Genomic DNA, 27,559 nt, shown 5'->3' with positions numbered 1-27,559 from the left:
GCCAGGAGGTGGCCAGCGGTGGAGAGCACGCGCACAATGAACAGCCAAGCCTCTGCGACAGGCCGCACTTTATTTGGAGTTTTCCACCGAAGTGACTCCCAGCTGAGCCACATGACATGTGCAAAAGTTCCCCCAGAAAGCTGGGCCTCGCAGTGTGTAAAAAAGGCCCCCCGTGGGGCAGAGCTGTGCAACCATAAAAAAAAGAGAAATCTGTCCCCCAGGAAGCCTGGCTGGGATAGAAACCGCCCGGAGCCAGGCCACGTGCCAACGCCGCTGCTGGTTCTGGGTCCTTTTTCTCCGACGATTGTGCTGCTTTTCCAAGTCCTTCACGCTCTGGGGTCACAGCCGCCAGAGGGGTCAGATGCAGTCCTCAGTGCAGGGAGGCCTGGCCAGCAGTGAGGTTTGAGGGTGCCCTCTCTCACACACGCAGACACCCCCAGTGTGTGCTCCCCCACTAGCCTCAGTTCACCAAAAACCTCAGGGCTTCGCTGACCCCCCGGAACCCCCAGGCCGCCCTTATATCACATTCAGAGGGAGGGACGCTGCCCTGAGACAGACAAGGCCTCCAACCCCTGGGGGCTCGGTGGGCTGAAGAGTCAGTGCCATTCATTCCACACCTCAAGCGAGGTGTTTGTGGTGTCTGACTGTGCACGTGTGCTTCTGGGTGTGACCCATTGGTGTGTGTTTACGTGAGTGTGTGTTTGGCCAAAGGTGGGGGCTGAGGCTGGGGGAGGCACTTCTGGGACTCAGGGCACATTGACTTTGAAGGGGCTTCCAGGGACACTCTCGTCTCCCCACTTGACGATGAGAATGTAGTCCCCTTTCTCCTTGACGGTGTAGGTGACGTTGTACACCCGGTTGCCCATGTGCTTCACGTACACCTCCTCACAGGGGGTCTTGGGCCCATGCACGCCCACCATCATCATGTTGGTGCCTGGAGAGGGAGGCAGGGAGGGTGGGCTCACATCAGGGACCCTCGCCCACAGCAGCCCCTGTGCCCCCCATTCCCATATCTCCCCCCCAGCATGCCTGCTTTGCTGCAGTCCACGGTGAAGGAGTTCTTCTGGCCCACAAAGGCCTGAGACAGCCCGGGGCCCCGCGTCACCACCTTGCTGGCATCCGAGGAGAACTTGGGAACAGAGCTGTAGCTGGAGCCCCGGCTGGAGGACGACTTGGTCACCGTCTCCACCAGCACCGTGGATGTCTCGTGAAGGCTGTGGCCTCCGGACAGCCGGGGCCCTGAGGGGCAGAGTGGTGCAGCCGTGAGCAGGTTGCAGGCCATGGGACTCAGGGCCGTGGGCCACATTGCCCCCTCGGCCATAGCTCCCTAGCGGCACCAGCCCATTGCCAGTGAGCCTGGCTCGCAGTTGCCGTGGTGCGTGCCCCCGAGGTCTGAGCCTCTGGTGGCTCTGTGCCTCGCCCTTCTGGGCTTTGTCTAGGAACTCAAGTCACAGTAAAAAGGAACGTGTAGCTTCCAAAAGGAAAGCTTGCTAAATATTTACTGAGTTCTATCTTTTTGGAAGCCAGTACAGAAAGTTAGGCTAGAGTGTGGGGGCCACGCCAGGGAAAAGGTTAAACAAGTGATGGACAGCCATGAAGAGGAAGGATTTGACTTTTAAAAATGATTCTGCAGGACTCCACGGGTAGGGCATGGAGAATGGCCTGCTGGGTAGCCAGGTCCAGCTTGTTCCTGGTGACTTGACTGTGATGTTGGGGGCAGACTAGGACCCTGCTGTGAATAGCCACTGGAGACATCCAGGTTGGGCTAGAGGGACCTCCCCCTACTCAGGGCACTAACCTGTGACTTTGGCCTTGAAGGGGCTGCCCACGATGTGCTGGGGACCACCATACTTGATGGCAATGAGGTAGTTGCCAGGGGCCATGGGAGTGTAAGTGACCACGTGGCCCTCAGGACACTCCCGACAGTCCAGCTGCACCTTGGAGGGGCCATCAATGGTGACAGACAAAGCCCCTGAGCCCGCATTCAGGGTGTTGACGATGAACTCGGATGAAACGCCTGAGGGCCAGAGGTAGCACAGTTGTGGGAAGGAAGGGCTTGGGGCCCCGAGCTGGGATGGGCTCTCCCCCGGGCTCCCCAGAGTAGGCCTGCGTGAGGACTCAGCGCTGCCCCTGCCTCTGCAGCAGGACAGTATGGGAATAGAGCACCCCAATATTCACCCATCCTCCCCAGCCCTAGGCACTCACCTGTCGTGCCTCCCTCCAGCCCAGGACCATAGGCTGACACCAGGCCTGGGTCCCCTGCCTGGCTCTGTTCCCCAACACGGATCTTGAAGGGACTGCCAGGGATGTGTGCGCCGTTGAACTTGACATCGATGGAGTGGACGCCATTCTCGTGGGGGATGAAGCGGATGGTATGCTTGTCTGTGGGGCAGAGGGTTGTGGGTGAGCCTTTGTCCTTCCGTCTCCTTCCCAGAAGGCCCCGGCCCGGCAGGAGTGGCAAGGGCGGGGTGGGCTCACCACTGTCCAGCTCAGACACATAGCACTCCTCCACCGCCCCTGAGGGCGTGTGCACCCTGGCATCGATCACACCCCGCGCGCCGTTCAGCTGCACTGCAAAGGACGCTGGCTGGTTCACCTTGAGCCCTGTCTCCTGCAGATGACACAGAGGACACTCAGGCTCCCAGGAGGGTCTGGAGTGCTCCTCTCTGCAGCCCAGCCCTGTCTCACCGAGCCCCAGCCTGGGGGCTCCCGCCTCCCATTCTGGTCGGGCCCCTGCACTGGCCCCGCTCAGGGAGGCTCTCGACAAGGCTGAGATGCGAGGCGGGGGCTGGGTCTGTGTTCTCAGCATCTGGCTGCCAAAAGCTGGGGCCACCTGGCTGTGCGGGGAACAGTGGGGGATGAGAGAGGCTGTCTCCTGTCCTGGCTGAGGGGGTGACACCCAGACCCTGTGAAGTGGGCTGATGGCAGGGAAGCCAGTGCTGTGTGGGCTTCGAACAAGAGGTGGCTCAGGTGAGGAGCCAGAGTGTGGCCTGGACTGGCCTGGCAGCCGTCTAGAGGAGGTGGGGTAGTGAGAGGAGCCTGGGGGTAGGGCGTGGGGTCCACTTGTGGAGGGGCGATGAGGAGAGGCACAAGGGCACCTGAGGCTACTAAGACCACCCTTGGGGGCAGCTGGAAGGGGCACGGAGCCTCCTTACTGTATAGATGCTGGAGGAGACGGAATGTCTGCCTGGCCCATCATTAAGCCCCTGCCCTTCTCTCAGGGTGGCCCCACCCCCAGACACACACCTGAAGGCTGGTGACAGTAAGGCGCCGAGCGTCATCCGACAGGGAGGCCACAGGCACCACGAAGGGACTGTCTGGAATGTGCTCATCATTGAACTTGATGGAGACTTCATAGTCACCTGCGGAAGGGAGGCCATTCAGCACAGGCCCCAGAACCGGTGGCAGGGAGGAACCACCCCCACCCCAATCCCATCCCAAGACAGGCTCTTCGGGTCAGGGCTCAGCTCTGGAGACAGACACCCACTCCTGGGGGTGTGGGGTGGAGGGAGATGCGGCGCAGAGCAGAGCGCAGGGGAAGAGTCAGTTCTGTGGCCCCAACCATGTTCTGCCCCATCAGTGAGCAGGAACCCATCCTAGAGGTCAGGCAGGCCCAGCCCCCACCCCATTGTGGACACCCACCTGGTTCCTGGACAACGTAGGAGACCCCGCAGGAGCCATCTTTGCGGTCCTCAAATGCGATCTCTGCCTTGCTGGGACCTTCCACGGCAATAGACAGGCCCCCGGCGCCCGCTTCTCGGGTCCAGATGCTGAACTCAGCTGCAGACAGGGGAGCAGGGCAGGGGTGGCTCTTGAGCACCATCGCCCATCCTGCTGGCTGCCCTGCCCCCATGTCCCCTCCTGGCCCCCTGCCTCTCACCTGGCATGCCAGCCACACCTCGCTCCAGCCCAGTGCCTCCAGCTCGCACCTTGTGGGCACCGCCCTCACCCAGTGGCCCCACGGTGAACTGAAAGGGGCTGCCGGGCACATGCTGGCCACGGTACTTGACAGTGACCGTGTGGGGCCCCATCTCCTGGGGCACGAAGCGCACACTGTATGCGCTGTCCTCCCCCTCGACAATCTCTGCGGCTTCCGTCTTCCCAGATGGGCTGGTCACCTGTGCAGCCATGTCCTGAGGGCTGGCCTCACCTGCAGGGGTGGGGACCATCAGGGTGACACTGAGGCTGCTCCAGGCCCTGCCGACCCTCCCTCCTCAGTAAAACCCCCTCCTTCCCTGAGACCAGCCCCGGCTGGCTGGCCACACCCCATCTTGTCCTGAGGGACACGCCTGCTCACCCTCCTGCTGCCTGGTGATGCTGCCAAAGGAGCCCAGGCGCTCCCGGCCCAGGAAGTCCCCGAAGACGGCAGGGAAGGGGTCGCCACCGACCTGGGTGGACTCCTCTACCCGCACCTCACGCTTAGTCTCCCCACCCCGCGTCTTGCTGATCTCTGTGCGCTCCGTGCGGGTGTACGTGTGGCTGCTGCGTGTGAAGGTGCGTGTCAGGCGCTCCTGGGCAGACACCATCTGGAACCAGTTCCCTGTAGGACAGACATGTGGTGTGGGTGGGGGGTGGGGCAGTGAGAAGTGAGCAGGCAGGAAGAAGCACCCTTGGGGCAGGCTCCAAGCCCGAAGGCCCTCCCCACCACCCTGCCCTACCCTGTCCTGCCTCACACCTCACCTGGGATCTTGAGGTTGAGGTCACAGGTGCTGCCGATGGTGGCGATGGAAGGCGCCTGCCTGCGCCGCGTGATGCTTTCCTTCATGCGGCCCTCACCGGTGACCTTCACTGTGAAGGGGCTTCCTGTGGGGGCAGAGCCGGTGGGGAAGGAGGGTCAGACCACCTGCCTTCAGCCTCCTGGCCTCCCACCACCCAGCTGCAGCCCGGAGCCTCACCGGGCACGTGCTTGTCTGCAAACTTGATGTTGATGATGTAGGTGCCGGGTTCGGTGGGGCAGTAGGTGACTTTGCATGTGCCATCCTCCATGTCTTCACAGTTGATGTCCACCTTGCTAGGGCCTTCGATACTCAGCCCCAAGCCCCCATAACCTGGTGGGAAATGAGACATGTTTCCCTCAGTCCCTCCCACTTGCTGCCACTCTGCTCTCCCCTCCCCACACTGCAGGTTCATCTGGAATGGGCACCCAAGGTGCGTAGTAACCACCAAGGAAAGAGGGCTCATTGGGAGGAGGTATGGGCCAGGCACTGACCCAGAGGCAGTCTGGAAAATTCCCTACAGTAAGGCCACCTGGGTTCCAGTAAGCAAGGAGGAGACAAACTCGTGACAGCTGAGCTTTCTCTTTAACATGACAGAACTGGCACGAGGACATTCACTTTCCCCTGCGTAGGTCCCAGGACATGAATCCCAACAGACGCTGCTGGCCAGGAAGTTCAGGGAAGAGGGGGTGGCCACGGGGGCCCGGGCAGGAGAGAAGGACAAGTCCTCAGTGGAGGCACCAGCTGACATAAGGGGTCTCTGGGGGCAAGACGCACCTGCATTACGAGTGTCCACGATGAACTCTGCCACCTGGAAGGTCTGTCCCTCGGAGAGGCCCTTGCCCCAGACCCGCACCTTGCTAGCGTCCCCGATCTCAGAGGGCCCCACCAGGATCTTGAAGGGGCTGTTGGTGACGTGCTTGCCACTCTTGCGCACGCTCACCACGTGCTCCCCGACCTCCTTGGGGGTGAAGGAGATGCCTGTGGAGAGGCAGGGGTCAGACATGGAGCCCTTGGCCTGGCAGAGCGACTCTTCCTGGCCCCTCTTGGGCTGTCCTCCTCCCGAGGCCCTTCCCATGGCTGCCCACTCACCAATGTGCCGGTTGGGCAGGCGCTTCAACAGGCAGGGCTCCTCGTTGCCTGATGGGGCACGGATGCTGGCGGTCAGCTGGCTCAAGTCACTCTCAGTGATCTTCAGTGACACATCCGTGGACGTGCCCACGTTTAGCTGTGACGTCCTCATAGAATCATCGCCTGGTGGTAGAGCAGGACTGTCAGGCAGCTGTGACTCCAGGCAGACCCCCAGGGTAGGGGGCCTCGGCAAATCCCCCTGACTCAACAGACTGGGGACTCCTCACATGCATGGGGACGCCCAAGGCCCGGGGAGCTCAGTCTTCATTCACACATTGGCTGCCAAAACCTATGGATGGGGCCTGCACCCCTGTAGCCCTGGAGATGCCTCAGTCCTGAATGGGTTAAATCCCTAATGTGTGTATTTTTGTCCTGAGTCACGTGGTTTCATGGGAACCAGACACTACCCTGGGCCAGACAGCACAGAGCTGTGCAGCCTCTCTGGCCCTGCTTGGTTTCCTCATCCGTCAGAAGGGATGATCCATACCCTAACCTCGCAAAAGTTACTTCAAAGACTAAATGAGATGATGTGTTTCAAAGCACTGGGGAGATTGGTTGTTTCTCACCTGCTATAGAGAATAGAGTTCTTTACATGTGACCAAAAAGGACCTTTTCCACCTTGAAGGGCCCTACCCCAAGGCCCCAGTGACTTGAACGTGCACGGTGCGTGTCTGGTGGGTGCTGGGTGTGTGTCGTAGGCTGCACGTGTCCACGCGCCCCCCACCTGTGATCTTGGCTGTGAAGGGGCTCCCCGGGATGTGCTTGTCGTCAAAGCGCACAATGATGCTGTAGTCTCCCGGAGCCGTGGGGAGGTAGGACACGGTGCAGGTGCCATCCTTGTTGTCCTTGCAGGTGATCTCCGCCTTGGATGGGCCCTCCACAGCCAGGGACAGACCCCCTGTAGGAGGAGGTGGGGCTGAGGTCAGAGGTCCTGTCCTCACCCCTGCACCTGGCTGGTCCCCCACCCCAGCCCCCTGCCTGCAGCTTCCCCCACCTTCCCCAGCATCCTTGGTGACAATGGTGAAGGTGGCCGGCTTGTTGACCATGCCATGGCTCAGGCCTGGCCCGTAGGCACTGACGTGGCGGCTGTTGATGGCATCCACGTAGAACTGCAGGGGGCTCCCTAGGGTGCACAGAGAAGGGGGCTGTGTTAGTATCGAGGACAGAGGCTGCCTGAGCCCACCTCAGCCTCCAGAACCAACCAGTAGTCTCCCTGCTGGGCCCCATATTTCTGCCCAGAGGTGCCTAACTGCCTCCCACCAGTCTGTTAGCCTCCCAGGGCCTCCCAGGGTATCTGCACACAGCAGGTGCTCAATTAGTGTTTGTTGAAAGAAGGCAAGTAAGAGCAAGGTTGCTCTCAGCCCGCCAGGCCCGGCCCCCGACTCACCGGGGATGTGGTTGCCGTCGTACTTGATCCCCATCTGGTGCAGGCCTTTCTCCGTGGGTGCGTACCTCACCGTGATGGTGCCGTCCTTGTTGTCGGTGATGTTGGGCCGCGCAGTCTTCCCAGAGGGCATCCGCACCTCCCCTGCCAAGCAGACCCAGTTACATAGGGCACCTTGCTTTCTCCTACCACACCCCCGTGCTGCATCCCCCACCCCTGGCTCCTGTGTGATTCTGCTTCCACCTAGAGGTCAGCACCAGCCTGGAGCAGTGGGATGAACCCTGAACTGGGAGACAGAAGGCTTCAGTCTGAGTTCCAGCTCTACCCAACTTGCCACATGACCTTGAGGAGCTCACTCCCACTCTCTGGGCCCCAGTTTTCATCTTGAAGACAAGGGATGAAGGCATCCACCCCCTGAGACCTCATGCCTCAGCGCCCCAGGGCAGTACCTGTGAGCTCCCCTTTCTGCACGGTGAAGGGGATGACCAGGTTGAAGGGCCTCAGCATGGACTCCATTGGCTCCACGGGCACCACTGGCTCCTCTGTGGCCTATGGCAGGTGAGAAGGAACAGTCATCAGCTGCGGAAGGCCTGGCAGGCAGCTTGGCCTGAGCCATGACTGAAGTCAGAGAAAGCGAGGCAAGAATGAGATGGTTACTGGTGAAACCAGAGGCAGGAGAGGTGCATCAGCTGCAAGAGAAGAGGTGCCGTGCCCAACTTGGGGGGCCCTCTGCCCAGCCTGACCCCCGCCTGCTCCTCGGGATGTCCCCAAACCATGCCCAGCCCTGGCTGCTGAGAAATGCAAGAAAGAAATGAAGGGGGTGGAGGAGGCGGAGGCAGATGCGGAGGGCGAGGGCTTGCCCAATGGGGGGCAGCAGTACCCAGCGTGTGGGGTAGGCGCTGGGCCGGTGCAGCTGCAGCACATCTGAGGGCTCCTCCACATGGGGCATGGGGTCACACGCCTGGGAGGCAAGGCACAGAGAGCTCAGGATGCAGAGGCCCGCCCACCAGCTCAAGTGACCAGGCGCCCTCTCACAGAATGATCCTGGGACCTGAAATCCTGGGCTGGCCGTGGGTCAGGATGGGTATCTATCTAGGGCGCTCTAACCTCTGGAGTGCTTTATCATCTTGTAGAGTCCCCTTGGGAGATGGATGGGGACAGTGGGCCCAAGGGTCAGAGAGGAACATGGTGAGTTCCTCCAGAGAGAGCTGACTGATGCCAGGGGCCCAAGGCAGGGCTGTGCTCACCTCCAAGGTTGGGAGGCTATAGGGAAGCCAAAGGCTGGACTCTGGAGCACTCTGGGCCCAGAATCCTTCAGACATGGGGACAGGTTCTGGCTTTCTTTGCTGTGGCTAAGAGAGCCCAGCCCACCTCCCCAGCCACTGCCTGGCTTCACTGCAGCCATGGCACTTACCAGCACGTGGAAGGGGCTGTTGGGGATGTGCTCGCCTCCGAAGCGGATGGTGATGACGTACTTGCCCGGCTCAGGCGCCGTGTAGTAGATATCGAAAGTACCATCGTGGTTCTCAACCACGTCCACGTCAAGCTCTGCCCCATCCGGCGTGGACACCGTGCACGTCACCTTCCCCTTGCCTGCTGCCTTGGCGTCTACCGTGATCACCGTCTCCTCCCCAATCTGAATGCGGGGGCCCAGGCAGGCACCTGCCACACAGAAGAGCCCTGTCAGGGGTCCGAGGGGAACGTGCCCAGCCCCACTCCGTTCCCAGCTGCCCCACCACCTCAGCCCACAGCAGGAAGAGAAGAGACAGGGCACTCACCCAGGCCATGGCCTCCAATGGACACTGGAAAGAGAGAAGAGTGTGAGGCTATAAAGCACCCAGGAGGGGTGAGGTGGGGGCAAGGGTGTAGGAGGGCTGGGCTCTTGGACCAACAGTCCTCAGTGGACTGGGCCAGGGACTTGGGAGAGCTGTGGGGGTGCTGGACAGTAGGCAGGGGCCAAGGAAGCAGGTGCATGCCCACCTGTGACGAGGCACTTGCTGGCGTCCCCCGTGGGAAGGGCATGGATGCGAAAGGGCGAGTAGGGGATCTCGTCACCCCCGTACTTGATGGTGATGGTGTAGCGGCCACTCATGTCTGGCAGGTAGGACACAGTGTACGTGCCATCCCCGTTGTCTCGGATATTGGCCTTCTTGGGCTTACCCTCGGGGTCCTGGGGGAGAAGCAGAGGTCAGGCCCGCCTGCACCCAGAGCCTGACCTGGGAGGAGGCTAGGCATGGACTCACCAGAATCTGAACGGTGAGCAAGCCCTCCCCAGCATCCCTGGCATCAATGGTGAACTCCACAGGCAGGCTGGCAGGGATGCCGGAGGCGTTGAGGCCGGGGCCGCTGGCCCGCACCTTGCTGGCATCATGGGCTGGAAGCACTTTGATTTTGAAGGGGCTTGAGGGGCAAAAGGTATGGACAGTTGGCTAGGGGTTGGGAGGGCACCTCCCTACAGACATGAGCAGGAGGGATGACTTCCTGGGGTAGGGAGGAGGGAACAGTTCGCAGGAGCCAGATTATATCCTGCATCTTGTGGGAGGGTCACTCGGGATGCCCCTGACAGAGCCTGAGCCCTTCCCCATCCGGAGACAGGAGGGTACGGAGGCTGCCCTCTCCTGCCTCCGGCCTTTTCCCAGGCGCTAACTTTGTGGCTGAGTGCTGGGAAAGCTGAGCCTGAGGAGAGGCGCTGGGGGCTGTGCTGGCTCCCAGGTGGAGAAGATGGGGAGGGGCCCCTGAGGAAGAGTAGGACCTGGCTGAGACAAGTGGGCAGGGCACTCCCAGGGCCCAGCAGTGGCCTGCAGGTGTGGCCCTGGCAAGGGATCCCAGAGCTCAGCACCACGTGGGAGCCCAAAGCTGGTCTTCACCTGCGAGGCACCTCCTGGTCGGCATACTTGACGGCTACCGTGTACGGCCCATCGGTGGCTGGAGTGTAGTGGACAGTGTGGGTGCCATCTCCATTGTCACGCACCTCCACAGGCTCAGCCACACCTGGGCAGGGGAAGCAGGGTCAGCAGAGCCTCTGACGCCCTGTTCCACCTCCTTCCACCCTGCCCCGGACACCCCGTACCTGTGGGGCCCAGCACGGCCACCTGCAGGGGCGCTCGGCCAGCTTGGCTACAGTCCACTGTGAAGGTCTGGGGTACCCGGGCCCTGACACCGGCCCCCAGCCCTGGTCCCGAGCACTTCACCTTCCCAGGGTCTACCACATCCTTCACAGGCACGCGGAACGGGCTCCCTGTAAGGAGAAGGCCGTCAGCCCCTACCCACCTGCCTGGAGGGTCTCTCACACTGAGGAGCAGGGAGGAGGCCTCCCCGTTTGAAATGCCCTGGAGGCCAGAGGATGCTTTGCCTAGGAACTTGCTAAGAAGATGTAAATAAAGGAGGATAAATAAACTGGGCTACAGACTGAGGCTGGGCAAACCTCGCTCACTTGGGCCACAGGCCTGAAAGAAGCCCTCCTAAATGATAAAATGTTAAAAGCAGAATACATTAAAAAGATAGTGCGTTTTTGGTGGTGTGAAGTCAGATGCGGGGGGGGGGGGGGGGGGGTGCAGAATACGCCCAATCATTCCGCAGGTCCGCTAAGATTGCAGACACGCCCACAAGAGTGGCTCAGCCCATAGGAATGAGGAGCTTCTCAGCTTTACAGACAGACTGAGAGGGTGCAAGGCTGTTCTCACAGAGCAGGTGCGAGCGGCCCGACCGTGTCTGAGTGACCAAACCCAAGAGGTCTGGTGCCCCAGGCAAAAGACCAGGATGCCAGTGATGGGCTTCTGGGAATGAACTGGAGGAGTGGTTCCACCAGAAGCACCCACCGCGCCGCCGCCCTGCAATGGCCTCAGCGCCCATGCCAGCCCTCGCCTGCTCTGAGGATGAATCTGCCCATCTGACTTCCCTGCATGTTCCTGCCCATGAGCAGGCATCCCTCTGCCCTCGAGGAGCCACCGCCCCCTCTGCACACCTGGGATGGGCCGTCCCCCGAAGGTGATGTTGACATCGTAGTCTCCCGCAGTGAAGGGGATGTACTCCACCGTGCAGCTGCCGTCCTTGTTGTCCTTGCAGGACATTTTGGCTTCTGAGGGGCCCTCAATGGCTAGGCCAAGGCCCCCGGTGCCGGCTCCCCTGCAAGATGACACCCCCATCAGCTCCACTAGGACCAGTGAGTGGGGATGGGGGAGCGAGGTGGGTCAGGGAGAGATGGCCGCTGAGGGCCCAGCTGATTTAGACACTTGGGAAAGTTTGTTCCCTGGTCACTCTTGACGAGGGACAGGGATGCCGGGGCACCCACAGAGGACAGAAGGGGTACACAAGTGTCTGGGATTGGGGTGGCCACAGCATCAGGGTCAAAGGTAGGAAATGGGGAGGATACCTGGTTTCCACGGTGAAACGGTTGGCTTTGTTGACTAAGCCACCCTCCAAGCCCGGTCCAAAGGCCCGGACTCGGGTTGGGTCACAGCCCTCGGTCACGCCCACGCGGAAAGGGCTCTTGGGCACAGCTACGTCATCATACAGCACCTCCACCAAGTGCACACCTGAGAGCGGCCACATGGAGCGGGTCAGGGCGTGCAGGCCCACCACCCCACCACCCAGGGAATGCTGGGTCAGGTCCCTGCCACCCCCACTCAGCCAGGCCCCTCACCCTCTTCATAGGCTGTGTACTGCACTCGGTAGGTGCCGTCCCCGTTGTCCGTCACATAGGTGTCCGTCTTAGCACCCGAGGGGTTGAGCACTCGAGCTGTCACGTGGTTCCCACCCGTGGCTGTTAGGGATCTTGCGTCCACAGTGAACTCAGTGGTCACCTCACGCAGGACACCTGGGTCCCAAGAGAAAATAGCTCAGTGGGGGGGGGGGCAGCCTTCACAGAGTAGCCAGCCCCCACCCCTCCCCAACTCTGAGGCTGCTCCTTCCCAGCCAGAGCTCAGCCACACCCTGCCCCTGTGGCTCCAGGCTGTCTCCCATGGCCCCTGCCTTCACTGCTTTCATCATAGAGTGACCCTCCGTTCACATCCATCACTAGCTCAGGCTGTGGGCCTCTGAAGCACAGGTCACGTCTCACAGCCCTCTGCACGCCCACCCTCACATGCAGCCCAGGGTGTAGCCCCAGCTGGTGGTAACGCAGTCACTGAACTGAGCTGAACTGTCCCCTGACTCTTGCCATCTCCACCCCAAAGTATCCTTCTGCACCCTCTGGAGCAGCATTCTTAGATTTTTCAGATCAGGGTCCCCTCAAGCCGATGGAAGTTGAAGATCTGCCCCAGAAAAATGCCCACGGGCAGATGCAGTGGTGTCACAAGCACAGAGGCAAAGCTCCATGCCCTGCCCTTGCCCTTGGCTCTTTCTCTGGGGTGTCTGAGCCCTAAGGACTCCAGGGCTGCCCACAGCCCTCCCTTCACCCCATGTCAGACCCTTAAGCCCTCAGCCCTGCTTCCCTCCCTCCCATTGACTCCCCAGGCTCCCAGACCGGCGATGTAACCAGCTCCTGTCTCTTTCTGCTCACTCACCGTGCGGCTCCACCCCAGGGCCCGAGACCTTGATGCCACTGGTGTCCACAGCAGGCTGCACATGGACGCGGGTGGGGAATTTGGGAACGGGGTGCCCGCCGTACTTGATGGTAATCGTGTAGGTGCCCGGGAAGGCAGGGCTGTAGGTGATGTGGTAGGTGCCGTCGGCGTTGTTGTGGATCAGCACCTCGGCCTTGACGCCAGCGTCCGACAGGATCTCGATGGTCAGCTCAGCCTCGCCCGCCTCCGAGCAGTCCACAGTGAAGGTGGCGGCCTCGCCAGCCTTGCCGCGCTCCAGGCCTGGCCCACTGGCCCGCACCTTGCTTGGGTCAAACACAGGCCGGATGGTTGCCTTAAAGGGCGAGCCGGGGATGTGGGCTTCGGCAAACAGGATGTTGATGGTGTACTCGCCCGGCTCTGTGGGCAGGTAGCTGACAGCACATGAGCCGTCGCCGTTGTCCTGGCACTCGATCTTGGCCTCGCAGGGGCCCTCCACGGTCAGCCCCAGGCCACCTGTGCCGGCCCCCTTGGTGTCGATGGAGAAGGGTGCTGGGGTGCCCACCAGCCCGCCTTTGAGACCAGGGCCATAAGCACAAACCTAGGGAGAGAAGCAAGTACGTGGGTTCCCAACACCTGGCCTCTCCCCTGCATGGCTCCTCACCCAGCCAAGCACCTTCAGCTGTAGCAGCTACTGCAGACTGAGTCCTTACAACAGTTCCAGGTGAGGAAACAGAGGCAGAGAGATGAAATCATTTGTCCCAATTAGTGGGTCTGGGACTCAAGCCCAGGTCTCATCCAAGGCCAGGCTCTAAATAACTGAGCTGCCTCAAAGGCAGGACCTGGGGTAGGGGGTAGCCTTGGTCCTGGGTCCTTGGCTGTGCCACTCCAGGACATATGGCCCCCAGCCTCTGCCCTGTGACTCATCTGTCTTCCCTATAAGCACCTAACTCCAGCTCCAACCAGCTTTTGTCTCCTCACCTTGGAGGGGTCAGGGGGCAGGACACCCTCCACAGCAAAGGGACTGCCTGGCACTGGGTGACCATCGTAGGTGATGTCCACCTTGTAGGGCCCCTCCTCGGGGGGCATGTACCGCACAGACTGGGCTTCAGCTCCACCCCCGGGCTCCAGCTTGCAGGGGATGGGTCGTCGGGAGGGCGAGGTCATCCGCACGTCCAGCTGGCCCTGACCGCCAGCCCCCCGTGTGTTCACGGAGAATGCCTGTTCTTGCCCAACAGCCACCTCTGCACGGAGGGCGAGAGAGACCGTGAGCGCAGGCTCCACCCACCTCCCAACACCCCTCACTCCCGGGCATCTCTTGCCCCACTTACTGCTGTTGAGGCCTTGAACTTTGACTTTGCTGAGGTCCAATGGGGGTGCCACATTCACCACAAAGGGGCTTTTGGGCACTGGGTCCCCACCATAGGTCACTGTCACTGCCATGTTGCCCTATTGGGTACAATGGAGGGTCAGACTGGTGGCTTAGACACAGCCTGGCAACATGCCCTTGGCCAATGAGGACCCAAGGCTCAGAGATCTATAGTGAGAGAGGGTGGGAAGCGGGAAAGTGGCCAAGATCCAGGGCTGGGTCTGTGAGATCGGAGGAAGGGAGCCCAGGACCCGTCAGCCAGGAGGGGCGGGGACACAGGAGAAGGCGTGGCTCACCTGCTGGACGGCTGTGTACTTGACGGTGTAGGAGTAGTCGTGGTTGTCGATGATCTCGAAGTCCCGCACAGCCTCGCCCTTGGCAGCCCCAGCGAAGTGCACGTCCAGCTTGGCCTTGCCGGCTCCCTTGGTCAGCACCGTGAAGTGAGTGGGCTTCCCAACTTCCACACCTGGGGAACCCACCCCAAGATGACGGTTAGGGCCTGTGGGACACCTAACCCCAGCCCCAGCCAGCCTTGCTCAGTCCCTGCCTGGACACCCACCTGTGCGGTTCAGCCCAGGGCCCTCAGCCTTGACCTTGCTGGCATCATGGGATGGATCCACCTTGATGTGGAAGGGGCTGGCAGGGATCTCCTGCGTGCAGAAGAAACTTGGTCAGGGTGGGCAAAAGCAGCCAGTGAAAGAGCCCCCTTTGTCTCCTCTGAGGCTTAGGAAGTGCTCGATCAGAGACTGCAGAATTGCCCCCACCACCCGCAACGACAGCATGTCAAACTGCCAGCTTAGACTTGGGGGGCAGGGTGCAGGCCGCTGATGACTGCCAAAAAGTGCGGGAGGCGTACCTGGTTGGCAAACAGCACCATGATGGTGTAGCGGCCAGCCCCTGGGGGTGTGTACTTGACTGTGAAGGTGTCGTTGTCATTCTTGATGATGTCGAAGTCGATGTCAGCCTCTGCAGGGCCCACCACACCGGGGGCGCATTTGATGCCAATGCTCACATCGCCTGGGGGAAGGCAGGCACAAAGCCATGAGCGGGGCGGCTCAACGATCTTTCCCACCCTCGGGTCCCACAGAGCTCCGGCCAGAGCAATAGCCTCCTGGGCCGAGACCCTGCCCAGGCCCCACCCCCACCCCAACCCCAGTCTGGGCGAACCTTGCCCCGCCTCGCTGCAGTCCACAGTGAAGTAGGTGGGCTCGTTGGCCTTAAGACCCGTCTTCTCCACGCCGGGGCCGTACACCTTCACCCGCTCCGGGTGGCTGCCCTCTCCCACGTTAACCTGCGGGGAGTGGGCAGTGCTCAGCGCCGTGCCCTTCCTCCAGGCCCATCCCCTTCCCCAGCACTCTGCCCAGCCTTAGCAGGGCCATCTTAGCTTCTTTGAGGGGTCCTTGAGGTGGGTAGCAGTGACAAGGGTCCAGGGACAGGCCACATCCTGGGGCTCCACCATCCTTGTGAGGCCCCTGGAGGTAGGCAGGGCAGGGCGAGGAGGACATACCCGGAAGGGGCTCTTGGGCACGTTGACGCCTCCCCAGGAAATGATGATGGTGTGCTTAATGGGCTTGGTGGGCACATAGGAGCAGCGGAAGGTGCCATCGCCATTGGGGATGACCTTGATGTCAATGGGGCAGCCATCGGCGTCCTGTGGGCATTACCAAGAAAGGTTCTCAGAGGGCTCAGGCCTCCTCAGAGCACTGGCGCCCTCTGCTGGCTTGGGGCTGTCCTCCTTCCGTACAGCTAACACGCTCAGTCTCCTCCATCCTGCCCCCACCCCACCCCCGCCCCAGTACTCAGGCCACAGGAGCCTAGTACCGCATGCTCTGGTGGCAACAGTGCCCCCTGGGAGCCAGGAGACCAGGCTCTTGGCCATCTGTGTAGCCTGGCCTTCCAGCCTAGGTCTCTGAAATGTGTTGGCAGCAGAGAGGCTGAGCTACATCAACGTTCCTAAAATTGAATAATGAACTTTTTAAAGAAGAGTCATCCTCCTGGACCCAAGAATAGATTTCTTAACCTCCAGGGGTCAATGCACACCAGTATGAGAAACGGGCTCGGGAAACTAATGTCTTACCCTATCAAGTCATCTTTTAATTAAATTATTAGTATAAAAATATGTTTTTGATAAAGTATGTTTTTAAGATTATCAGTAAGAAAACACAATATTTAAATTTTTTCATAATTTTTATGGACCAGTGAGTATCAGTCTTGTGATGCCTGGAGGCCTTGCACCAGCCTCCACCTTCCCAGGGCCCCTGCCCAGAACGGTGAGGGGCAGTGAGACTGGGCAATGTCCCACCTGGGCATAGAGCTTCAGGTCTCCCTTGCCAGCTGCACGGGCATCAATGGTGAACTCCGCCGGCTTGTCCACGATGCAGCCAGTGGGCTCTAGGCCGGGTCCAAAGGCCTTCACCTGAGCAGGGGCAAGAGAGGGAGGTTGGGTTGGGGAGAGGAGGAGGGCCCGCTCGTCCCCTCCTAGGCTGGGGTACAGGAGGCGCGACCAAACCTTGTCCGGGAAGCAGTCGGGTGGGGCTGGCTGGATATGGGCAATGAAGGGTGAGTCTCGGATGTCCTCGTCATCACAGATGACATGCACGGCGTACTCCCCAGGCTCCGTGGGCCAGTACCGCACGTCACAGGAGCCATCGCCCTTGTCATCACACTCAATCTTGGCCTGCGAGGGTCCCTCGATGGAGAAGCCTGGGTGCAAGGTGGGCAGGAGGGTCAGAGGGCACTAGAGTCAGCTTGGACACCCGGTCACTCCCCCAGCATCCCCTCCCCAGGGGTCCCCATGTCCCATCTCCTTGTCTCATCCTGACACTCTCCAGCATTCCCCCCTGCTGCCACCCAGTCACTTACCCAATGTCCCCACCTCCGTGCCAATGGCCTCCACCACAAAGTCGGCTGACTTGCCCACCTGGCCAGTTTCCAAACCGGGACCCCAGGCCCGCACCTTCTGCGCCCCTGCTTCTGGGCTCACCTGGACCTCAAAGGGGCTGGGCGAAGAGGGGGCCAGTGTCAGTGCAGGGAAGTACCCAGCCAGAAGTACCCCTCCTCTGTCCCCTCAGAGTCATAGGCAGCCAGCGCCCTTCTCCACTCTGGGAGGGCCTGGGCGGGAAGGCAGGGGCCCACGGTGCCTACCTGCGGGGGATGGCATAGCCACCCCATGTGATGGTCACCACGTACTTTCCGGGCACGGCGGGGAAGTACTCGCACTCAAACACACCGTCGCCAGCCTCCCGCACCTTCACGGGCTCCTCTGTGCCCTCTGAGGAGAGGGGGGAAGCAGGAGTCAGTGGTGTGTGAACCCCAGTTTTGCAACACCCCGAGGAGCCCTTGGGACCCAGGCCCGGCCAGGGGACATTTCTCCATGGGCAGAGCCGCATGTTGGGCAGGGCCCCATGCCATCCCTGTACGCCATAGCCCTGTGAGCACCCACAGCAGAGAGGACCGTTCCCAGCTGGCACACTGGGAAACTGAGGCAGAGAGGAGCCTGTGTGCTTGAGGCCTCACAGTGCCTCTGGTCAGGGTCTCTCTGGAGCCTCTCCCAGGCCGCGTGGGGCTGACTGACAAAGCTCTCAGGGAGCAGAGCCACTGGCCACGTCCTCCCTGCTGCCCCACCCCCATCTCCACCCCTGTCACCCCACCCCCTCTCCAGCCCTGGGCCCTGACACTTACTTGGCCCCTTGACTGTGACTTTGAGCTCTCCGCTGCCAGCACCCTTGGTGAACACCTTGAAGTCAGCCACCTCTTTCACACGCACGCCCTTGGGCTGCAAACCCCGGCCAGAGGCACGGCAGGCATTGGGGTTACAGGCTGAGGAGCAGAGAACAGAGGAGGTTGGGGTGCTGAGAGGTCCTGGACAGAGACTCAGCCTCTCACCACTCATCCCCCACCTCACAGGCCTCCCGACCCCTCACGAGTCCTTCCCTCATGCAAGCCTTCCCCGTGTCCCTGGTGCCCCCACCACAACTGGGCTGCCGGGAGCCGTGCTGGGCGAGGGCGCCACAGGCCCCCATCAGGACCCTTCTAACAAACCCATCCCGCTGGGTGCTCAGAGTCAATGCTGCTCGGGACAAAGGCACGGCAGGGAAGGGCCCTTCACCCACCCCGAGGCCATCCACCCAGAGCCTTCTCCGAGCCGCCAGAGCAGCTTCAGAAACTAAGTAAGTCATGCCACCAAACCCTCGGCGACACCATGGAACAAGAGAGGTCCATATAGAATGACGCTTGCAACAGGCCACAGCGATGCGTGGCACTCAGCCTGCCACAGAACGCCGCCAGCGGCAATGACCGAGACAGTGCTACGGAACACAGTAGCTAAAGAACGGTGATCTCAGCCTGCCACGGAACACATAAGATGGCATGGAACCCACACAGTGCCGCAAAATGGTCACTGACGTGACCCAGGCCCTCTGCGCAACACAGGCAGTAACACAGAACCTGTGATAAGGTAGGTCTTGTCACAGAAAGCATCGGGCAAGAGGCAAAGACACAGATCTGCCACAGAACGCAGGTAGTAGCACGGAGCCTGGGCCTGTCACAGAATGCCACGGAAGGCGGGTCATTCCGTACGGCCTGGGCCACGCCACATAGCACAGGTGGGCGGGGCCAGTCCGCTATGGCCGTGCCTGGGCCTGCCTCTGCTAGAGTACTGACGCTCTCTTGGCCTGGTGGTGGCCGATGGGCACAGAGGGGTTGAGCGGTGGCAAGGTCCCTCTGAGTGGCAGGGAGAGAACCATGGAAGGGAGCCACCACTGGAGGGCCTGGCCTGCAACGCTCACCAATGTGCCCCCACCACAGGGCCCTGTGGCGCCCCCCACAGTCCTTCAGGGGGAAGGACCCTGTCTGGTATCTTTCACTGTGGTCTCCTGACCCTCCTTGGGGACGGGGACTGGAAAGATGAGGAAGTTGAGACCTCTCCAGAGCCCCACGCTGGCTGTTCCTTCTGCCCTTTTGAAGCCTTCAGCTGGCTCCCCACCCAGCCTTGGATTTAGTGCCTCGCTTCCCATAAATCCTCAGACCCGGAATTCAGTGGCAATTCTCTCTGCATTCCAGCCTCAGCTAGGGTGACTGTGGGGGGAGGGCCTTCACCTTCTGCCACGTGGACGGGGAAAGGGCTGCGGGAGATGGGGGCACCGGCGAAGGCCACGTGCACCGTGTGCGGCCCCTCCGTCACAGGCCTGTACGTGCAGCGGAACGTGCTGTCGCCCTTGTCCTCCAGGGCCACCTCCACTGTGTCTCGCCGGCCCTGCGGGTCCACGATCACCACAGCAACATCGCCAGTGCCAGCCCCTGCCGCGGACAAAGGCCGTCAGCCCCACACTGGACACACAGAGCTGCTTGAGGATCCCTCACCCTGAGACCATGCAGCTCCTGGCTGGGACCCTGCCCCAGTCCCCCCTCCACACCCACCATCAGGGGCTGCCCTCCTGACGCCCCCCAAGCCTGTCCTTACCCGCAGTGTAGATGTCAAAGTAGGTGGGTTTGTTGGCTACGTTGCCCACAGGCTCCAGCCCAGGGCCACGGGCTGACACCTTATTGGCATCCCCCAGGGCCATGCCCACGTTCACCTCAAAGGGGCTTCGTTCGATGTTCTGGCCAGCAAACAGCACAGTCACCTAGGAGTCAGGGGTCAAAAGTTAGCTTCTAGGGGAAAGCAGTTCTGAGAGGGGGCAGTGAAGGGGAAGAGCAGAGCCAAAGAGGGAGGGAAGTGGGTAGCTCATGCCATGGGGTGGGCTGTGAGCTGAGAGCGGGGTCCACTCAGCCAGAGCCTAGGATGTGAATGGAGAGTGGAGTGGGCCTGTGGGGCGTTACCTTGTGCAACCCAGCGACCTTGGGCACGTAGGAGACGGCGTAGGTGCGGTCCTTGTCATTGTTGGGAACAACTTTGGCCTATTGGGAAGGGAGCAGATTGGAAGTCACAGTGGCTGTCATTTCTCCCAACCCCATAGTGCCTGGTGGCCCCCATGGTGAAGCCCCCACCCTCCGGCATGACAGCCGGCTCTGACAGTTGTCTCCAGGCCTTTCCTGCTGTTGGCCTGTGGCCTCTAGTTCCGATGTCACACTAATCCCTCTTATCTGCAGTGGCCTCTCCATACCTCCTCGGTGTGGCCCTCGGGATCCTCGATGTAGACCAGCACCTCGCCCACGCCGGCATCCACCGTCTGCACGGTGAAGTGGGCAGGCTGCAGCACCGTGTTGCCATGGGGCTCGATGCCTGGGGGCAGACGGCAGAGGCAGGGGACTTAGGGAGGGCCTTCCAAGCAGGCACGCAGCCAACCAGGGAGGGCTGGTGGGCGCTCCACACATACCGGGCCCATAGGCGATGGCCTTCTTGGGGTTCAGTTGCTTGGAGCGAACAGGGGCGCCAGGTTTGAGCTTGGCCTTGGGGAACTGGGACAGGTAGGTCATGACAGAATGCTCATCCACGTTGGGATCCACGATCTCCTCAGGGGCGATCACCTGCCACAGGAAGGAATGGAATGACAGGGTGCCCTCCTTACCTGGCAACTTGGTTCTCCCACACATGCTGACCACGTACGCTTACACACCCAACCCCCACTGTTGGCCCTCCTGTCCCCGTGCTCGTCCCCGGCCCAAACCGTGAGTGTACCTGGGGCACCCCGAGCCAGTCGTCTGCCTGTTGCATGGCCTCCCGGGCGTTCTCCACAGGTTGATTGGGGTCCCAGGCCGCCCAGTCAGGACAAAGGCCTGCAGAGATGGGGGAGGGAGACCACAGTGAAGGGGAAGCAGTCAGTCAGAGGCACAGCACGTGCTTACCCAACACTCTCGGGCTGTAGGCTCACACCTCCGCCCACCAGCCAGGTTCCTGCTGGCCGATGCTCACATGCTTGTCGGCTGGGATTCCCATCGCTGTTCAGAGGCAGGCAGCCTTGCCTAGCACCAACAATGAGGCCTTTCTGTCCTGGCTGACGCAGCCTGGCACCGGCCCTGCCGCCAGCCTCCTGCCTGCCCAGGCCCCAGTGCAGACCCTGAACACCAAACCCCCGTGAGGGTACCTCTCCCGGGCCCTTCCACCTCATTCTTCCTTGGGGTGGACAGAGGAGATCAGAGTCTGTCCCACACATGCCTCTGACCCATCCCCTACGAGGTCCCCTCCCAACTACCCTGAAGTCCTAGGTCTCCAAGCACTTTCCATATCAGCCTTAGGGCATAAGACTCCCTCTCCTTCCTAACTGCCCACTTGGGGGAACTGAGGCACTGAAGAGCCTGTTGGGAGAGGATCAGTATTTCTCTAGGGTCGCCCAGAACCCAGCTGTTCTAACAAAAGAAGTGCTGAGGCAGCCCCAGATCACTCCTGAGAAGGGGTGCAGGCGTTAGGGGGTGCTTGCTCTAGGCTAGACCTGGAGGAGGGGACGTGATGCGCACTAGCGGGGAGGGGCCAGCTCCCAGGCCGGAATCCATGACTGGCTGGAACAGTTGAGCTCACTGCTGGCAGCCACACCAGCTGCAGGCAATGGCTCAGCAGCTGGGAATGCCTCCCAGGCTGCTAGTGTCTCCGCCCCCCACCCCCTGCTCCCCAGCTGACCCCAAGTGGGGAGAGGATTCTCCCAAGGGACCGTGGTTTCTCTGGGGGGAAGAAGACCTATCTTCTCAGGAGATGAAGGTCAGAAAGGGAGCTGCATGTGAGGCAGGGCTCCAGCTGTGCAGTCTCAGTCCTCTCATAGGCCCTGAGCTGTCCCCACCTGGCCAGGCCAGGGTTGGGTCACCTGCCACCCGGCAGTGCCACGCCAGCCTCAGCCCACATTACTCCGCCCTCAGCCGCTTCTCAAAGCTGTCCCAGGGTCTCACAAAGAAGAGCCTTCTCTGGGTCTAACCTAACTCCTGGGCTTCTTGCTACAAGTCCCAACACATTTCCTTTCTCTCAGCTCAGCAGGAGCGGTGCCGTGGGGCAAAGCAGGACGTTCACCAAGCAGGGAGTCAAGGCTTTGGGCACTAGATCAGTTCTGCCACATATAAGCTGTGTGATCCTGGACCAGTCACTGGCCCTCGCTGGACCTCAGTGTCCTTGTCTGTAAAATGAGGGGTTTAAACCTTTTCCTGCCACTGCAGAACCCGGCACACCCAATCAGGAAGCACCTGAGTCCAGCAGCGACCCTCCACTCTCTACTCTCGGCTGGAGAAGAGGGCAAGCCCCAAAGGCGGTCCTGAGCCCCCAGCCCTGAGAGACGCATTCCGAACACCACAGGCCTCAGCACTGCCAGCTCGCCCCAGCTCTCCTCCCAGGCTAAGGGATCCGTTGTGCTGGCGGGCCCACTCACCGGGGGCACAGTTGTCCACCAGGGCGCCCAGAGCTTTGCCGTCCTGCCAGTCACGGTTGAAGTTGGTGATGGGCAGCTGGGGCACCTTGTTCTGGATCCAGCCGAGCAGACGCTGTTTGGGTGTCTGCTTTCGGGCATCCTCATCGTCCTCATCTTCCCACATGGGCATGGAGATGGAGTAGTGCAGGATCAGCGTCCAGATCAGGCCCAGGATCAGCTTCAGGTTCCCATCCACGATGGCCTTGCTGTCTGCAGAGCGGGGAGGCCAAGTCAAGCTCAGGAGAGCCCCACCCTCCCCTGCCCAGACCCCTCTGCTTCCCCAGGGCCCTCCCTCCCCTGCCTCCCCTGCCTCCCCTGCCTCCCCTGCCTCCTATTTCGGGAACCTACTCGCTCCCACAAGACCCGGCCCGGAGGCCAATCCCTTTACCCTTCACTGTCCCTCCCTTTTCCCCTCAGAGGGAGGCTGCCTCCCCGCATGTCCCCACAGCAGGCACTCGTGCCTCTGTCACAGCACTGGAGTGGGTCCCCTGTCAGGCTGCAGACATCCATGCAGTTATCTGGTGTGAAGTGTTTTGGGGCAGACACGGCTTTGTTCTGTTTCATTTTTTAAAGTTTTTTAGAGGTCTGCTTGCGTCCCACAAGCGGCACCTATCGCAGAGCACAACTGGACACGCCTGGACAATATGTGTGCCCACAAAGCCATCGCCGTAAGGTAGTAAACACACCTTCCCCCAAAGTGTCCTTTGTGACCCCTTTGCACAGACCCCTGTGTCATCCCTCTTCCTGCCTTCCTGGTCCCTCCTTCCCAGGCAGCAACTGAACTGCTCTTGATCACTATAGAATAGTTTGCATTTTCTAGAATTTTACACTCTTTTTTTGTCTGGCCGCTTTCACTCTGGGCAGTGCGTTTTGTCTCTCTGCCCTCCGAGCCCAGAATTTAGTAGGGTCCAAATAACGCTGCATGAATGAATGAGTGTTTTACAAACTGACGTTGGAGAGTGGGACCCACCTGGCTCCAGCCAAATTGTTAAAAGGCTTTAGGAACAGGGTCCTAGGAGGAGGGAAGGGGTACAACGCATGCTCTGTTAAGGCTTGAAATCGTGTTATCAAATGCTGGGGGCCAGTGAGGTCTCATGGGAGCCATGGGAAATGTCACCCGTGTGGACACAAGTCTCAGAAGATGAGACTCCCCACCCATCCTCTCCTTTGAGAAAAAAGATGGACCAGAACTGCTTCCCCAATATTTGGGGGACAACCTAGTTTCCCCTTAACAGCTGGAAAGAAATATCCAGGAGCAGGGGGTGGCCTAGAGTATAGATCTTTGGAAACCAACTTATTTGTAAAAGATGATGCAGGCCTGAAATCCGTCAGCTTTCCTGAGCTCTGAGTTTAGGAGGTTGGGAGGGGGACGGAATACTCAGCCTTGTTTACTGGTGTTGCCTGACAGATGGGAAAGGGTGGGGCTGGAGGCACCCCTTATACATCTTTTCCTATCCCTTTCTAGATCTTGGGGGACAGCTTTCAGAGACCAAGGGCCTGGGGAATCCCAGCATCCCTGCCCCGGCCCCACCTGCCCCCCCAGTGAGGGACTCTCGCCTCTCTGTCCTTCTGGCTGAGGGCTCTGGCCCCCTTGGCTCCCCCACCCTTTCACTGATTCATCCTTCCTTCCCCAGCAGCTCCCCAGCCCGCCCCCTGTCCCCTGGCTCCACTGCAGCACAATGGTTTGGCAGCTTTCAGATTCCATGACACACTCACTCCCGGCCTCCCGGTGCTCCAGCGCACTCCCTCTCAAACACACGGCCCACTGCACCTCACAGCCCTGACGCCCAGTGCCCACAGCCTCTCACTGCCTGCCAGACTCCAAAGTTGGTGCTTACAGAAGTGCTTCTGGCAAACTGGAGCCAGATCTTGGGGAGGGAGGCCTGGAGGCCGCTGGGTTGGAGGGCTGAAGGTAGGAGGAGGGGTAGTGGGGGGAGGTCATTCATATTTGCTGCAGGAAGAGGTTTCTCCCCAGTAACTGGCTATGGGCCAGACAGCAAGTGGTCCGCTGTGCCTTGGGGCAGGAGAGGGGTGGGTCTAGAATTCTGCTCTGGGATCAATGACCTTCCTCTCCCTCCCCTCTTCGGAGGCCAGGCAGAGGAGAGGAGCTCAGCTCAAGCCAGGCTTCCTCCCTTGTACCCCACCAAGCCACCACATCTTCGCCTGCCTAGGGATACCCCAAAGGGGTGGGAGGAGCCCATCAGCCAGTCCCAGAAGGAGCCCCAGGCCCCAAATGGAGGGGGAGGAGAGAGGGCTGGGCGAGGGAGGTGCTGGGACAGCTGCTGTCCCCTCCAGCCCCTCCCTTAGCTGTTGGCTCAAGGAAAAGGAATAGCAACTGGGGAACAGCTGCGGGACAGAGCTGCCTCATAGGTCTCTTTGTTCGGAGGGGCTAAAGGGGTGGGGGGGGCTGGGATAAGGGGAGGGGGAAGGGGAGAGTGGGGTAAGAAGGGCACACAGCTCCTTCAACCCAGGCTGAATAAACCCTCCTTGAGGTGGGCTTCTCAGCACCCACCGCACTCCTAGAAAGGAAAGTGGGGAGTCTTTTTGACCTTCCTCCCAGGTGCCCAGATGCCGCTCAATTTCTGCCTTGAGACAATGCCCAAAGGAGGCCCCCAGGACAGCTCCTTCCCGCCACCAAGGAGAACAGAGGGAACTAGAGGAAGCAGGATGCTGCCCCTGGTGGGAAACCCCTTCACATCTCAGGTTCAGGCAGCCCCTGCCGCCTGTGCCCCCTCCCTTCCACCCTCAGCCTCGGGCCCTGCTGACAGTTTATCTCATCAGAGCGAGTGAGCCACTTGGCCCAAACCGGGAATGGTTCCCTTCCTCTCAGCGGGAACCGAGGCGCTTCCCGCCCGCCCCCAAACCAGCTTTTGCTTCTTCCCCCTCTACTCTGAGCCGGCCCCTCCACCGACGAGCCAAGGGGCCGGAGCCAGGCACCGCCATGGGGGAGGGGAGAGGTGCGCTCAGGAAGGATGAGGCCTGGAGTGGGGCTGGCTGCCCCGCAGCCGGGAGGGGAGGGGAGGGGTCGGCTGCACAGTTTCCTATAAAGTTGTGGTGAGGCCCCAAGCTCTCTGGAGACCCCACCTGGGACAGCTTGTCTGTCAATCCCAGCGTGCCAGAGTGACCCCCTCCCACCAACACACACTCTCACTTAGCTCTCAGCCCCACAACACACACACTGGGGCCCCTCCCCCACTTCTGTCCTCAGGCTTGTCCTTCTGGAAAGCTCAGAGACATCTGCTGTGTCACGAAGGCAGGGCTATTTCCAGGCCAGAGCGGGTGGGGTGGGGGGGCAGTGTTGGGGCAGGAGGGAGTAAAGCCTAGAGAGGGGACTGGACAGGGCAAAGGGCCCCGATTGACCTCAGCTGCTAATTCAGGAGGTCTAGAGATGCCCTGAGGGAGAGCAGAGGTAGACAGACACTCAGTTATCTGGAGTAGTTTCTGGGACAGCCTGGCAGGGGAAGCAGCCGACCCTAAGTGAAACTCCTCCCCTGGGGTCCCAGGGCGCAAGCCCCAAGGGGCACTCTCCTGTAAATCACAGCAGGACTCTTAAGAGCTCACCACAAGGGTAGGGGGTCTTCCCCAGGCCCCAGCAAGCAGGGAAGAGGGGAGGGGCGATCTTTGGCCACTCAGGATCAAACCTTGGCTTCTGGGCTCCCAAGCCTAGAGTGTTTCCCCACCCCCACCCAGCACAGACACACCTTCCAAATCTGGTTACACTCAATGACTTCCTTCTACAGGCCTTCCCCTCCTTCCCTTCCCCGCGGACCGTTAGCTGCAGCCAATCCCGGCTTAGGGGCTGGGGCTGGAGCACAGCCGGCGTGGACCTGCGGAACCCACTCCCCGGCAGGCTGAGCCGAAGGAGGACAGGCGGGGGTTAAGGCTTCCGCGCTCGCTCAGTGCCTTTTTAGGTTTCTGAGGCTGGGCCCTGCCTGCCCCGGCCCCCGGGCATGAACCCAATTGCTGAGCACAGGCGGGCCACCGGCTCGCCCTCTGAGCCAGAGCCCCAGGGTCCGCAGTGGATGGGATCAGCGTTCAGCCCGCTCCTCCCAGTGGAGCTGCTGGGAGGCTGGGAAGCCGTTGCTTTGTTTGGGGGGAGAGGCCCCCAGTGATCAGTAATGTGTACTGGTCTTGTCCTCTTAAGCGTGGCTGCGTTTGCCCGATAGCAGGAAGGGGGACAATGAATAGAGGCGGGTCAGTGGGAACGTATAGTGAGATTCCGGACCCCCGTCATCCCCAGCACGCCCCCCGACCCATGCCGCTGTACAGAGAGGGGCGTGAAAGCAGCGCCCAGCACCGGTGGCAGGCGAGCCAGGGCCCCGCCTTGTGCCAGGGAGCCGCCCTCCGCGCTCTCTCATCTCCCTGGGCCCACCGGCACCTGTGTCCCCCGTCCCCCACCAGCTAGCCCATCCTCGGGGCACTCCCCGCCCACACTGACCGATGGACACGAGCTTGATGTGCTCGCGCTCGAGGAACTCGAGGGCCACGGACACGTTCTCCAGCTTCATCTGGCGGAAGTTGGGGCGCGGGTGGAACTTGCGGTACATGCGTTTCTGGCTGAGCACTTCGAGCAGCGCGATGAGGCGCAGCCCGTCGCTGAGGTCGCGCTGCAGGTCGTTGAGGCGCTTGCCGACGCACTTGAGGTGCTCGTTGCACCAGCGAGTGAAAGTGTTCTGCTGGATCTTCTTCCACGGGGCGTCCTCCGCCAGGTCCTTCTCCGTGGACGGCATGTCGTCCACCTCGTCGCCCAGGCCGAGGCCCGGGGCCTCGGAGTAGCCGCTGTTGTTCATCATGCTGGCGGGGGCTGGGCGGGGGGCTGCGCTGCCTGCTGGGCGTGGGCCGGGCCGGGCTGGGGCTGGGGGCGCTGTCGGGGCTGCCGCGGGACTCGCAAACCCGCGCTGCGCGGCTCTCAACTTCTCTCGCGCCCTGGGCTGGCGGGACTCGGCGGGACTCTTCGCTCCTTGGCCGCGCGCGCTCCCTCTCTTTCTCCCTCTCTCTCTCTCTCTCCCTCCCTTTGCCTCCAGGGGCGGAGCGGTGCTCGGGAAGTGCCGGCCCGACCTGGGCAGGGGGTTTAAGAAGCCCCCGGGTTGCGCTCCCCCCCGCCGCACTTACGGCCCCCGGGTCCACGTCAG

At 61.1% G+C, this 27,559-nt stretch overlaps 1 protein-coding gene across 2 annotated transcripts; it reads right to left on the bottom strand.

Moving 5' to 3' along the window:
* Positions 1 to 53: 53 nt before the first annotated feature.
* FLNC (filamin C) lies at positions 54 to 27,559 on the bottom strand. Of its 2 annotated transcripts, XM_024555103.3 has the most exons (48): positions 26,866 to 27,559; positions 22,389 to 22,637; positions 20,720 to 20,817; positions 20,418 to 20,568; positions 20,205 to 20,323; positions 19,921 to 19,998; positions 19,562 to 19,724; positions 19,198 to 19,398; positions 17,782 to 17,919; positions 17,245 to 17,371; positions 16,963 to 17,099; positions 16,610 to 16,803; positions 16,403 to 16,516; positions 15,608 to 15,751; positions 15,268 to 15,391; positions 14,957 to 15,117; positions 14,660 to 14,750; positions 14,397 to 14,566; positions 14,063 to 14,180; positions 13,713 to 13,975; positions 12,735 to 13,332; positions 11,873 to 12,046; positions 11,603 to 11,765; positions 11,195 to 11,355; positions 10,301 to 10,468; positions 10,098 to 10,221; positions 9,474 to 9,630; positions 9,211 to 9,400; positions 9,009 to 9,032; positions 8,645 to 8,892; positions 8,111 to 8,191; positions 7,680 to 7,779; positions 7,234 to 7,374; positions 6,841 to 6,969; positions 6,571 to 6,744; positions 5,808 to 5,969; positions 5,493 to 5,696; positions 4,896 to 5,048; positions 4,681 to 4,803; positions 4,298 to 4,540; positions 3,881 to 4,150; positions 3,643 to 3,780; positions 3,247 to 3,362; positions 2,479 to 2,611; positions 2,206 to 2,382; positions 1,799 to 2,017; positions 1,030 to 1,239; positions 54 to 934 (listed from the first exon to the last, which is right to left on the bottom strand). In XM_024555103.3, the coding sequence occupies exons 1-48, from the start codon at positions 27,218 to 27,220 to the stop codon at positions 747 to 749; spliced, it is 8,163 nt and encodes a 2,720-aa protein (XP_024410871.2). In that variant the 5' UTR covers positions 27,221 to 27,559; the 3' UTR covers positions 54 to 746. The 2 variants fall into 2 exon arrangements, with proteins under 2 accessions (XP_024410871.2, XP_024410872.2); XM_024555104.3 differs by lacking the exon at positions 8,111 to 8,191.

The sequence above is a fragment of the Desmodus rotundus genome, chromosome 6, assembly GCF_022682495.2.
Source record: "Desmodus rotundus isolate HL8 chromosome 6, HLdesRot8A.1, whole genome shotgun sequence".
Lineage (NCBI taxonomy): Eukaryota > Metazoa > Chordata > Mammalia > Chiroptera > Phyllostomidae > Desmodus > Desmodus rotundus.
This window is presented reverse-complemented; position numbering and strand designations above follow the sequence as displayed.

Bases quoted from the DNA above. Each gene is read 5' to 3' on its own strand.
- FLNC (XM_024555103.3), bottom strand. From the start codon at position 27,220: ATGATGAACAACAGCGGCTACTCCGAGGCCCCGGGCCTCGGCCTGGGC. The intron at 20,818-22,388 runs GTGAGTGGGCCC...CCATCTCTGCAG, and splicing joins GGTGGACAACTGTGCCCCCG to GCCTTTGTCCTGACTGGGCG. The intron at 16,804-16,962 runs GTAAGTGACTGG...CCTTGCACCCAG, and splicing joins CACGGAGGTGGGGACATTGG to GCTTCTCCATCGAGGGACCC.